The sequence below is a fragment of the Manis pentadactyla genome, chromosome 14 (assembly GCF_030020395.1).
Source record: "Manis pentadactyla isolate mManPen7 chromosome 14, mManPen7.hap1, whole genome shotgun sequence".
Taxonomy (NCBI): Eukaryota; Metazoa; Chordata; class Mammalia; order Pholidota; family Manidae; genus Manis; species Manis pentadactyla.
The window spans coordinates 23,221,186-23,234,547 of NC_080032.1; the positions used below are offsets into that span (position 1 = coordinate 23,221,186).

Genomic DNA, 13,362 nt, shown 5'->3' on the forward strand with positions numbered 1-13,362 from the left:
AAGATAGCTCCTGCTTCTGCAGAGACTGGGATCCAACGAATAATCCCTAGCTTGGTGATATGAACCTCCTAAATTTGCATGAACTCAAGAATCACCAGATTGACTTGAAAAATGCAGGTATTCAAGCCCTACCCCTGGAGTTTCAGATTCAAGTTAGTATGGGTATGTCTCTGCAATCTATATTTAACTAGCACCCTAGGTACTCTCAAATCCAGGCAATTTAGGAAACACTGGTAGTTAAAGACTCAGTTTCTCTCATTTTAGTTTTATTTATATTTTGAATAGATAATACATTCACAGGTTCCAAATACAACAGTGAAAAGTTGCTCTCCCACCCTGTTCCCAGGTTCCCAGTTCTCCCCAGACTCAGTCATTTTTGCCAGTTAATTGTGTTCCCATCTAGAGAGAGATATACATAAACAAGCACATACACACCCTCTTTCTAACAAATGGTAGCCTGTATTCATACTGCCACTCTTCTACCTCATGAGAGCTGATAGACCTAAATTTGAGTACAATCACTTTCTAGCTTGGTGGCATGAACCTCAGTCTCTTCTCAATGGCACTAATAACAGCCAGACACCTCAGGTTGTTGAGGGGTCCTGGGAGAGGCCACCTGAGGGGCCTGGCATGAGTGAATGCTATCTTTTTGGTTAATTCTTGTGTCCCAAGTTGGTCATGCTCAGCTTCCTGGTATCAGAGGTGCAGACAGAAGTATGCCTGGAGTCAGACCATCCCACTTATGATTTAGAGAGCAGAGAGAACCTCTGTTGTATCAGCATTTATACAGGCTTTACTATGTGCCAGGCACTTAATGAGGACACTTTACAAACATCGGGGTTACATTACTGAGTTGGACTGAAAAATTCTTTTGTAGAGTGTCTACGCCATAGCATGTTTAGCAGTATTTCCAGCCTCTACCTGCTAGGCCCAGGAGCACTCTTTACTGCCAGTTGTAACAACCACAATATCTCCAGATAGCTCCAAATGTCCCCAGGGAGGGAGGGAGACAAAGATCACTCTTGGATTAGAACCACACCACATTTCATCCTCATGGTAACCACAGTAACCCTGCATGGTAAGGACCGTTACTGTCCCATATTAGAGGGGAGGAAACCTGGAGAACAGAGAGGGTGGGTGACATACCCAAGAACACACAGCTAATAAATCACCACTGGGACTTGCAGGCAGATGGTCTGACTGCAGAGCTCCTATTCCTAACCATTATGTAAGAGTCCTGACCTCAGGAATGCTGTCTAGAATTATGCAAAGCCCTTACCAGATACCTGCTTCACCATTAACCTCATCACCATTAACCTCAATACATGTTATTCGTTGTTATTACATCTGTAAGCAAATCCTCAAAACACCCCTATGAGATCTCTTAAGTCCCATTTTGCAGATGGGGCAACTGAACTTTCTTGCTTAGGTTCACAAAGCCAGTTAAGTCCGGGGTTCTCTGCCCCAGCTGCACAACAGAATCATCTGGGGAACTTTTGAAGGCCCAGGCCTCACCCCAGACAGGAGTATCTCTTAAGTGTGGGACATGAGCATCCGTAGCTTTTATCTCCCACGGGATTTCAAGGCTGAGCTCCTGCGTTGAAAAGCCACGTCAGGTTTTAACCCCGTATCTTAGTGATCAGTGTGATCAGATGCAGGCTCTTTCTCCTCTCTGGAGTTGCTCAGAGGTCAAGACCTGGAGACACCACCTTTTCCTCTCCCAGAGTAAATCCATGCAGCCTATGGGCACATCTTCCCTCTTCTCTAGCTGAAATCCACCCGAGGCTCCCCTGCCGCCCCACCCTCCACGCCCCACCATACACCATAGGTCCTGGACCAATGCCCACAGGTTCTTCATTCTCACAGGCTCGGGGGTCGGGGCCCAGTATGAAGGCTTAAACAAGAGGGTCCCTGAGGCCAGCTGGGGAGAGAAACACTGGCCCCCTACTAGCAAAGGATGGCCTGGTGCCGGGAGGTTGAGATGCTCTCTGAGGGTGCTGAGTATGTGCCTGAGCCATCATGCTTCCCTTCAGTGGAAGCAGCTCCAGTCCAAGCAGTTGGGTGGCATGGGTTTGAATTTCCCCTGAAGCTCTGGTGTTCTCTCTGCAGGAACAAGGGGTGGTGGGAGCTGATGTTTCAAAGCTGCACCCCTTTCTTACACCCCTCTTGCACCCACAGCAGGAGGGGTGAGGACTGGATGAGAGCCTACTGGACAGATGTGCAGTTAGAGGCCTGGGGCAAACCACCGTCAGGGGCATTCAAGGTGAGCAGGCCACCCAACTCCAATCCAGTGTTCCTCCCAGCAAGCCCAGGGTGCAAATGGGAGGATCTGGATGGAACTGGAGTGAACTTGTCTTCCAGGAAATGAGTTTTGGAGAGGGACCAAAACTGACCAGTTGGACTGTAGGAGGCAAGAAGCCTACCCTTTCTGGTCCTGTCCCTGAGCCCTGTGGCCACAGGAGACCCCAGGAGCTGCCTCAGCCACATCAGAGGGTGGATTGGTACCTGTCCCTCACCTGGCATCAGTTTCCTTCTTCATCCTCTGACTTCCTTAACAAGGCTAAGGCTTCCTCCAGCACACCATCAGGGTCTAGAATTTTGACCTGGAGGAAAACAATAATGGGTTGGACTGGGGAGTGTGGAAGGTGCAGGCTGCCTGCCTGGTGGGTGCTGCCTGCTTTGGGGTACTGCCTGCTTCCTTGGGGATGCCCTGACTGAAACAAAACCTTGTCTGTTCCCTGGCTGGGCTGGGCCAGGCCAGGCTGGGTGCAGCTGGGGATGCTGTTTGCTGTCTCTCCCTGGGTGTGGCCATAGAGCCTTGGTAAGAGCTGCCCACCTCAGGAATGGGGAACTGGGTAGGCTCAGGAGCCTCATCGCGGCCAAAGTCAATCAGTGTGCCACACTTGGCCACGTCGTCCACCCAGAAGCCTTCAAATAGCTGACCATGGTCCAGGTGGAAGAAACGCCCAGACCCATTCTTCATGCCTCTCTGCCAGTGGCCTTCGTAGCGGTTTCCGTTCTCTGGGGGGAAGGACAGGAAGGTGTTGGTGGGGTACACCAAACCAGGCCAGACTACCAGGCCAGTCCCTCCACCTCATGGGCTGGACCCTCTACCACCTCCAGGCTGGACATCATTGCCCACCAGAAAGCCAGAAGGAATCCAGGTTCACCACTGAGCTGGGTGGAGTGGGGTCTGGGATGACAGACCTATTCCTGGGTGTCCATGACTTCTAGAATCAGACCTAGTTCACATTTTGCCTCCATGACTTACCTGAACTTGGATGAACATTATTTTCTGTTTGTAAAAAATATAGCTGATAATATGAATAGGCAATGTTTTCTCAGCACTTACTCTGTGCCTGGTACTTTGCTGTATTTGTGACCTCACTCTTCAGAAATACAGTTCTATGAAGGATGATGGACTCATTTTACAGATGAAGCTTGCAGGGAGTTTGATTGACATGCTCAAGGTCACAGAGCTAGGAAGTGGCAAAGGCAGGATTTGAAACCAAGGCCTGTTCATCCCAGGAGCCCATGTTCTTGATCCCAAATCAATTCTGCTTATCCTCTGGTGGTGATGGTGGTGTAAAAAAATAATAATAAAGCTAACACTTTTCAGCTCAGACACTTACTAGCTGTGTGACCTTGGGTAAGTCACTTAACCATTTTGTCTTGTTTCCTCATCTGTAAAATGGGATAGGAGTAGCATCTACCTCATACAATTGTTGTGAAGAGTCCATATGTGAAAAGGACTTAGAAGAGTAGTGGGTGTCTAGATCAGAGGTCAGCAAACTTTTCCTGTACAGGGGCAGTTAGCATTTTCAGCTTTGTGGACCATAGGATCTCTGTTGCAGATTCTCAATAATGCCACTGCAGCGTGAGAGCAGCCATGGATGATATGTAAATGAGAGCAAGTCAGTGTGTCAATAAAACTTTATTTATAAAAAGTACATGTTGGGCTGGATTTGGATTTGGTCCAAGAGCCATAGTTTGCTTACATCTGCTACATGTAAGTGTGAGCTAGTAATATCATTGAACATTTACTATCACGTGTCAGGCACCATGCTAAGCACTTTACAAATATAAACATTACACCTTCATAATAACCCTAGTTAAGTTTTTTAATCCTTAATTAACAGGTGCAAAAATTGACTCACAGTGTTTAAGCAAATCATCCCAGGTCACATAGCTAGTAAGAGCATGAACCAGGATTTAAACCAACATAGCCTGGTTCCAGAGTCCAAGCCATTAAAAATGATACACTTAGAGCCCCATAGCAAGTGCTCACTAAATACAGGCTATTACCAGTAGATGCTCTCTGAGAGCAGACACAGAGCTGGGTGCAAAAGGGATTGAGAATGACAGGCAGAAGTTGCTAGCCAAAACACTCCACAGCTGTCCCAGTGCCTTAGTTTGGCCAAACTGCATTGAAGTTGGAGTCTTGATTTTCAGGAGACTGGGCTCCGGTTTCTGTCCTCACCCAGAGCACCTACTATGTGCCAGGCAATGGGAAGCAGTGCCATGGAATAAAACAGACACAGTCCCAGTCCTTATACAGCTCACTGTCTGGAAGGACAATGATACCAGCGTTATAGACATCCTGCAATGGGGCCAGGCCCTCTTCCAAGCACCTTATACAGACCCTCTAATCCTCACCACAGCCCTATGAAGTGGGTCTACTGTGATTCCCATTTTACAAGTGAGGAAATTGGGGCACAGTGGCAAAATACCTCACCCAAGTTTGCATACCGAGTGCTGAAAGCAAAAGGGAGCAGGTGCTGAGTAGAATGAGGAGGATGTGCTTTACTTGGAGTGGACAGGAAAGGCTTATCTGAGGAGGGCACAGTGCAGAGATCTGGAAGAAGGACAGCAGCGCAAGGGGAGTGTGGGAGAAACAAAGGAAGTTGTATTACCAAAACCCATGGAACCCAGGGGAAGGGGTGGAGGCAGAACTGGAGGGGCGAGGACTGGGCCCCACAGACTGCAGGAACGACAGGCTCTGAACTGGGTACGAGGGCAATAGGGAGCTATGGAAAGATCGGAGGCAGGGCAGTGAGAAGGTGGGTCCAAACTACAAAAAGCTCACTCTTGTTGCTGTGTAGAGAGTGGATTAGGCCCTGACCTTCATGAGGTTTTCTGGCTGCTCTTCCCTCTGCCTAGGAATGTTCTTCCCTCGCTCAAAAAGGTTATCTGCTCTTTCTCTTACCTCAGGACCCCATTCAAACATCATCCCTTCAGGGAAGCGCTCTGACTCGAAGTCAGTCTAGTCCCTGTCCCCAACACCTTTGTCACTCTCCAACACACCTTCCTATTTTCAAGAATTCCGTAGTACTTATGAATCTACAACTAACAGGCCGTGTTGCCCTCGAGTGAGTGACTTAACCTCCTCGTGTTCAGTGCATTTGTGAAGTGGAGATAAGAGGACCTATTTTACAGGATGGTAGTGAGGATTAAATGAGTTTAATGCTGTGTAAATGTGGGCTATGATGATTATGACCACAACAAAATGCCTTGATTGTTGATGTTTATTGTTAGAGTATAAGCGCGCTGAGGGCAGCGATCTGGGCATGTTATCCACCTTAACCCACGCTGGAGCAGGCTTTGCAGGGGCGTGGCCACGCGGGGCGGGGCTTTGCAGGGCCTTGGGGGCGGGGCTGTGGGGTGGGGCGGGGCACTTACCCAGGCGCAACATGCCCTTCCCGTCAGGCTTGTCATTCCGCCACTGGCCCTCGTAGATGTCACCATTGCTGTGGTACATGCGGCCCCACCCGCTGCGCTTGCTGCCACACCACTCACCCTCGTAATACTTCCTGGGTCCGAAAAACTGGATCCCATAACCCTAAAAGCACAAAAGTGTCCCTGTCCACCACCAGGAAAGCTCCACCATCCTCCCCAGCACCTAAGCCACACACCTGGCCTTCTTCCTACCTCCAAGCTGATGGTCGTGTATTGTAAAAGCCCCCAGGCTGTCCATTTCCTTCTAGCCTCTGCCACCGCCTTCATGCAGCCCACCGTTTCTCCCCTCCTCACTGATCTGCCTCTTCCACTCTCCCATTCTCCCTGCCCCATGCGTCCTCCACACGGCAGCTAGAAGGATCTTTACATTGCCCACCTGATCATGTTTGCCCCATCTTCACAACTCTCATCTGACCCTATTTAAACATCGCCCATGTCCTTGGGAATCAGATCAAAGCTCTGGACTTTCTCTCAGAAAAAGGAACACCACCACACTTAGTGTACAACCACAGAGACTCATGCCTCAGCATAGATCGAACCTAGGAGGTTGGGTTAAACCCAAGTCCACCCCACAAAATCCTGATTCCCCACATAACCTCCAAGGTTCCCTCCTCCCCTCCCCCACCAACCCTGTGAGCTCCACACCTTGCTGATTGACATATCCTTTGCAACTGCTGCCTCTTTACCTACTTCCCCTTCTCCTTTTTCCCTCACTGGTCAACTCTTTGTATCTTTTGGTATCACCTCTTACAGGAAACCGGCCCTGAATGCTCAATTATCTTCCTCTGAGCTCCCTGTGAAAACCTCTATCTTAACACCATATTAAATATAAATTGTTTACTTTGGGATCTCTCTCCTCAATGGCCAATAAACACTTTGCTAGCAGAGATTATGAAATCCTGGGCTCTACTACTTGCCTGGAGTGTGACGGTAGGCAAGACAGTTCACCTCTCTGAGCTTGCTTCTTCATCAATAAAATGGGAATGATAATAATGATAGCGATAATAATGACGTTGTGAGAGTAGTTGAAGTACCAGATATCTGTGCCAGGATTGCAATAGCAGTTGTTCAATAGCAGTACTGTATTGTTATCTGTCCCCATGGTCTATGGTTAGGATTCAGGTGTTTAAGGGTTGAGGCCATGTGTCTGGGTGGCTTTTACCACCAGGACCTTCCTCTCTCATCCTTTGGCCAAGGGTGTGGCCTCTGTTTCCTTGCTCCTACGTTTCCTACTTGTCTCTTATCCTTGCCCAACAGAAGGGGGATTCTGAGAAAGAGTTGCCCAGGGAAAAGAAAGCCAGGAAATGAATGGGGGCAGGAGGTGGAGACTTGGCCCCCACATAGCCTGGCTGGCTTCTTGTAGCCACAGGGTTTCATGGGCTCCTCCCTGGGCTCTCTCCTCCAGCTTCCTGTTTCCTGGGTTTTGTTCTGAGAAACCTTGAGGACTCCCCCACCCCTTCCTTCTCCTACCTATGTGGTCCCTCTGTCCTCCTCCCCTCAATACCCACCCCAGCTCCAGTCCCAAGCCTGGCCTAAGCCCCAGGGCATCATGGGAGCCACTTACGGCTTTTTTATCCTTTTTCCACCAGCCCAAGTATACTCTCTTGTACTTTCCCATCTCTTGGTCAGGAAGGCTGAGCGTGCCATAACCATCTCGCTTCCCAAACTTCCAGTCCCCTTCATAGATGGCTCCGTTCTTCTTCCAGATCTGTTTTCCTTTTCCTGATGACATAGATGGGCCAACACTACAGACATGGCTGTCATGGGGGTGAGGGTGCAGGGCCAGGTACTGTGTCTGCCTGGGCTTCAGGGCTCCTAGACTCGACAGTTCTCTTGAGGGCTGGGACAGGGTCTGTGCCTCATCTCTGGACCTCTATCACCTAGGAAAACCCTTTAAAAAATTAAATTTCTACAAGCAGTAGCTCTCCAGCCCTTTGTTGTGAAGCCAGACTGATATAGCAAACCCCAAGCAGAAATTTGCCCCTTCAGCTTCATCTCTTAATAATACTGAATGGATATACCAGGTGACAAGGGTTTCTAGAAAGCTTTGTGTATTTCTTCAGGTCTCCTGAACATACATGGAGGCCCACCTCCTACTACTCCAGCTCTTTCTGAGTCCTCCATCTGCCCTCCAACCACTCTGGCCTTCACACCATTCCTGGAACCCACCAGATATGCTTCCACCTTTGTACCTGCTTGTCCCTTGACCCAAACACTCTTTACCAGCTGTTCACTCACTCCCTGCCTCCTGCAAGTCTTTGCTCGAATCTTTATCTTCTTCGGGAGGCCTACCATGACCTCCCATTTAAGCTTACAAGCATGTCCTACCCCTCGCTGCTCCCATATCACTTATCAACTCCTAGCATAATAAAGAATTCACATATTTATTATTTATTTTTTGTCTCTTCCAGTTGAATGTGCATTCTGGGAGGGCACAGACTTTGTCTGCTCTTGTTCATTGCTCCATTCCCAGCACCGAAAAAACCATGTGCTTGGCACGTTGTAGGTGACCAATATTTGTTGAACAAAGACATCTGTTGAATGAAAGGATGAACAAAATATCTGTGGGGTACCAATATGGGCCAAGTCATGTCTGGCTCCTTGGTAGCTCAGGAACACATCCAACATAGTCCCTGTGAGCTTTTTGGATCTGGGGCAAGTAATGTAAATTCTCTGGGCCTCAGGTTCCTCACCTGAAAAATGGGGATAAGAATATCTCATGGGGTTATGGGGTTGTTCTAATCACTAAATTCATTAATATATGCAGAACATTTATAACATTGCCTACAAATAGGAAAGAGGGCAACAATTACTTTTGCCCTTGAGTTATGGCCCCATCACATTATAGGGAACATTGGGTTATTTGCATACATCTTTCTCCTACTTTTCTTTCCTTTGGGGAACCAGCCCTCCAGCACGCTCAACCTCTGAAGTTTGTAACGGGATGACGCCTCCTCTGGTAAGCCTAGCGAATCAGTGTATTCTACCCACCCAGGCCACTGTGATTGGTTCAGTGAAGGGCATGTGGCCCATACTGGTCCAATAAGATTGTATGCCTCCGGGATAAAGGCAAAACTTACCCTGGCCTAAGAGGTGCTGGGTGGTTGACACTCCTCCTTCCAGAACTTCCAGCTCTCTTGCCCTCTCACCCTTTCTGCTCTAACCACACTGGCTTATTCCTTGAACAAGTCTGTTCCTTAAACAAGGCATAAGCCAAAGCATCCCTCTGTTTGATTCCACTATCTAGAAGAAGTGCTCCCTTGCCTGGCTAATCATTCTCATCCCTCTGGGCTCAGCTGAGACATTAACTCTCTGACTGTCTATGTTCTCATGGCCCCTTTCACATCTCCTCTCTGGTACCCCCCCCTTTTAGATGTGTGACCTTGAGTAAGTCATTGCCTCTCTCTGAACCCCAGCTTCCTCATCTGTGAAATTACTTCTTGTGCAGGTTCTCTATGACCAGAAGCACCCTGAGGGTTGGGATTATGCCAGACGCCCAGGACCAGGAGTGCAACACGTTAATGGAGTGAATTTATAGCAGTCCAGGGAACCACCAGGCAACCCTATCCTTGCCCTGCACAACCACTATCTGGACCACTTCCAATCTGCTTATACCACAGCAACCCACTTCAGCTTAGTCAAAAGGCATGTCTTGAAGAGAGAAGGAGCTAAGCCTGGATTATTTGACAGGTCTGCTTTCTTCAGCCCCAACCCCATTAGCTCTATGCCTCCAGGGTCTGAGGGGAGGCAGGACTCACAGAAGGAGGGCTCAAGAGGTCCACATCAGCCCACAACACCATTTCATAGGGCAGCCACAATTGAGACAATGGGAAATGACTTACCTAAAGTCACACAGCCACTCAGTGGTAGAGCCAGTCTCAGAACTTCAGGGCTCAGGGCTCTGTCCCCCCCATATGCTGAGCACAAGGACTGAAGCACACATTCAAGCATCTTTAACTATGCACAGACCTCCCAGCAGCCTTGTAAAGCCTGGCCTTTAAGCCAGTGCTGAGGGTGGGTGCTGTGTCACACACTGGGTGGGGTCAGCTTTGGAGGGCAGCTTGGACAAGGAAGGCTCTGAGTAGTGACCCCTGCCATGCTCAGCCCTCAGAGAACATTCCAGAAGTTCTCTTCGGCACAGACATTGGTCTAAACGCTTGATAGATATAATCTCTTATCTTTACAGACAGGTATTACTCCAACTTTAAAGATGGGAAACTGAGGCTCAGAGTGTTGTAGTGAATCACTCAAGGTCATAGTTGGGGGAGCAGAGATCCTGACACAGGGTTATGGACTCCAAAGATCTTACTGCTGGAAGGCAGGATAGAATTGTAGTTAAGAGCATAAAATCTGGAATTGTAAGACTGGAGTGAGAAACCATACCACATTTTTTTAATAAAACCCTTTTTTTTTTCTCCCTTTCAGGGCTTAGTTTGTATCACAGGGACCCCCATGTCCCAGGCTGGTATAATAGGAGCCCATCCCAATTAAAGTTGAAGCCCCAGCTACTTCTTGGAGGTGGGTGGTGTCCTCCCTCACTCCCTGCTGGTCAGACCCCTTGTCAGGGGGTTTGAAGACCAGAATCCCAGTTGCAAGCTGGTTTCTGGGAGCGGCCCTTTCCTCCTGCTTGCCAGCCCCATGCTTATCCCAGGTCCCAAAGTTAAGGGACCAATCTGGAGACCCTAGAACCCAGGGTGTGGCTGCTGTCTCAAGGCGACTTTGTCCTCTGCTGGTCCCTGAGACCTTTGCTCAGCTGAAGTCAGGACTGAGTTGGGTTCCAGAGCCCCAGCATATGGAAGCCCCTGGCTTGTCCAGGTCAGCATTCACACCTTGGGGAAGCCTCAAGGACACATCTTATGTTCCCAGTGAGTTCTGCAAGCTGCCTTGGACCTGGTAGCCTGCCGTGGCCCAGACCGCACACTCACCGCCTGAGCCCCGAGGGGCCTCACTCACCGTGTTTCATGTTGTCCTTCCACTCACCCACGTAGCAGTCACCATTGACAGCATACACCTGGTGCCTCAGACCATTCTTCTGGGCTTTTTGGTCCCACTCCTTCCACAGGGGCTCTGACTTTTGTGGGCACTTGGAGATAGGCATGTTGGCTGCCTCTGTGGGGCCAGAAAGTGCTAGCAAAGGGTTAGGGGCCTCAGGGGCTCAGTGCACCTGGAGTAATGCCAGGATCCTGGGGCTTCCAGGGAGGCACCTGCCTAAGCTCAGATTGGGTGCGTCATGTGTGTTCTGAGTCCCCAGGGCAGATGAGCAGCCCTTGAGGGGGTCTTGTGCTGGACTGACCCTTGGCTTTCCCCTCTCTTGCTTCTCCAGGGGCCCCCTTGGGGGATGTCTGATGGCACAATTGCTTGGGAATCCAGGGAAACCAGTTGAGGAGGGGGTTTATGATGGCATCAGGATGAACCTGCTCTGAGCAGGGGGTAGCAGTCATATATTTAATGACCAGTATGGCCAACTAAGTGGATGCTGGCCCTAAAGCTGGAACTTGGCCTGGAGCCCCCAGTGATGAGCACTGGGGTCCACTCCAGGGGAGTGGGGGTAGCCAGGTTGCTCTGGACTGGTGGACTACTGCTCCACAACAGCCCACAGGGACACATCCCCCATACCCCCAATCCAATCCCTGCCCAACACCCAGAACTTTAGCTCTTTGGTCCAAACTCATCTGTCTGGTGGATAGGATGGTGAAAAAGTCCAGGGGCTAGCTTTGCAGCAGTTTGCCAACTGTCAGGAGAGCGCACCAAGTACAGATACTGCTTCTAGGGTGACCAGCTATCCCAGTTTGCCCAGGACTGAGGTGTTTCCTAGCTTACATATCATTACTATAAGTAGAAAGCTAGCATCAGGTACTGTAAGGGGAAGGTAAAAAATTTAATATACTCATAAGAAAGCAATCTAAGTCTTAGCTCGCATTGTGGCTTACGGTTGAGATTAGCAAATGTTCAGGAACGTGTTAATGCTCTATAGCCCCAAACTGACACTTACTCCTTGGCTTATTCAGAATTGTAAGGGAACCTAGGAACTAATCTAGCTTCCTTATGATGTCACTGTGTGTTATTTAATGCCTCATCATTGTAATATAAAGTCATCTCTGTCCAACACTTTGGGGAAAATAGGGTCTATTCAAGAGGAGGTAGCAGTCTTAATACAGAAGCTACTTATAGGAAAAGAAAGCCTTGCAGCGCGGATTCTGCCCGGGTTGTTTTGGTGCTAAACACCACTCAGTACCAACACGGAAGGTGGAGGGGCGGGGCCCAGATGGCCTGGGGCGTCGGGGGTTCCATCTGGAGCTCCACCGGGTCCCACAGGGCCCGCTAACCTTTGCTTCCCTGCGGGGAGAGGCTTGGGGTCGCGGGCTGCAAGCACTCCGGCGTCCGGGCGCCGGCGTGGATTGCTATGACAACGCGGGGCCCCGCGAGGCCATTCTGCAGTGCCCGCCCCTTCCTGCGGGTCCGGCGTCCCGGGAAGGACATCTTTGGGTCTGGAGAGGTCGAGTGTCTGCTGGTACCCTGGCCTGGTGGCCAAAGGCTGGTGGGCGAGCCGGGAGACCTGGTATCCACGGGTCGTGGGTCACTGTATACCCAGAGAGCTGATGTCCCCTCCTCCGGTCTGGGGATCCCCGGGCAAATACAACGCCCAAAGCAGACAGGAAAGGGTTAAAGGCTTTTCCGCCAGTTGCGAGGACAAAGCAGCACAATTTGAAGGGAAACCAACATCGCACCAGTTCTTAGTCTTGTGGAGTTCTGCAAGACTCCTTTGAGAGTCTGAGGGAAGCTGCATAGACCTTCCATCCCTGGAAGATGCATGTATTTTACATAGAGAGTTGTCCCATGGCCCATGTCAGTCCTAGCTCCTAAGCTCACATCCTCACAGTGGCTCCCCTTGTCACTCAGAGAAAAAGCCACAGTCCCTCCAGTAGCCTTCAAAGCCCTGTGCCATATGCTCACTTCCTTCCCTTTTCTTTTCTGACCTTGTGCCCTAATCTGAGCACCCAATGTCACTCTGTTCCAGCTACACACTTGCTTCCTTGCTGTTCCTGGAAGAAGTTAGTCATGTTCCTGCTCAGGGCCTTTGTCTCTTCTGTGCTCTGTGCCAGGACATCTCTTCTTCCAGACAGCAGCCTGGGTCATTCCTTCCTCTCCTCCAGGGTCTCATTCAAACATAGCCTTCTTAGTAAGGAGTTTCTGGATCACTTTATTTAAAATTGTGATTTCCATATGTATGTCCTAACCTGTTTTCCCAGCCTCAGTCTTATTGCATGTTGTCTTTAGCACCTAGCATCACTATATCTATCAACATATATACACATACTATATATATACATATATACATATACACACACTTATTTTCTGTCTCTTTGAAAGTAAAGGTTTTTTTCTTCCAACTTTTAAGTGAAAAATTTCAAACACACAGAAAAACCTAACTAATAAAGGACAATGAATACCTGTTATAACCTCTGCCTATATTCAACTGTTACCGGCATGTTACCATTTTTGAAGTCAGAGAATTTTCTATGTTTTTTTCATTGCTGTCTCCCAAGGATCTTGAAGAAAATGCTTGGCACTTCATAGTCACTCAATAAATATTTGTCATATGAATGAATGAATGAATGAATGATG

The 13,362-nt window shown here is 49.2% G+C and overlaps 1 protein-coding gene across 2 annotated transcripts; it reads right to left on the reverse strand.

Moving 5' to 3' along the window:
- Positions 1-1,968: 1,968 nt before the first annotated feature.
- MORN3 (MORN repeat containing 3) lies at positions 1,969-12,419 on the reverse strand. 2 transcript variants are annotated; one of them, XM_057491487.1, is made up of 7 exons: positions 12,063-12,419; positions 10,690-10,845; positions 7,301-7,458; positions 5,680-5,839; positions 2,837-3,021; positions 2,517-2,603; positions 1,969-2,103 (listed from the first exon to the last, which is right to left on the reverse strand). In XM_057491487.1, the coding sequence occupies exons 1-6, from the start codon at positions 12,214-12,216 to the stop codon at positions 2,523-2,525; spliced, it is 894 nt and encodes a 297-aa protein (XP_057347470.1). In that variant the 5' UTR covers positions 12,217-12,419; the 3' UTR covers positions 1,969-2,103; positions 2,517-2,522. The 2 variants fall into 2 exon arrangements, 1 of the variants encoding a protein (XP_057347470.1); XR_005033327.2 differs by having other exon boundaries at positions 2,517-3,021.
- Between the last annotated feature and the right edge of the window lie 943 nt (positions 12,420-13,362).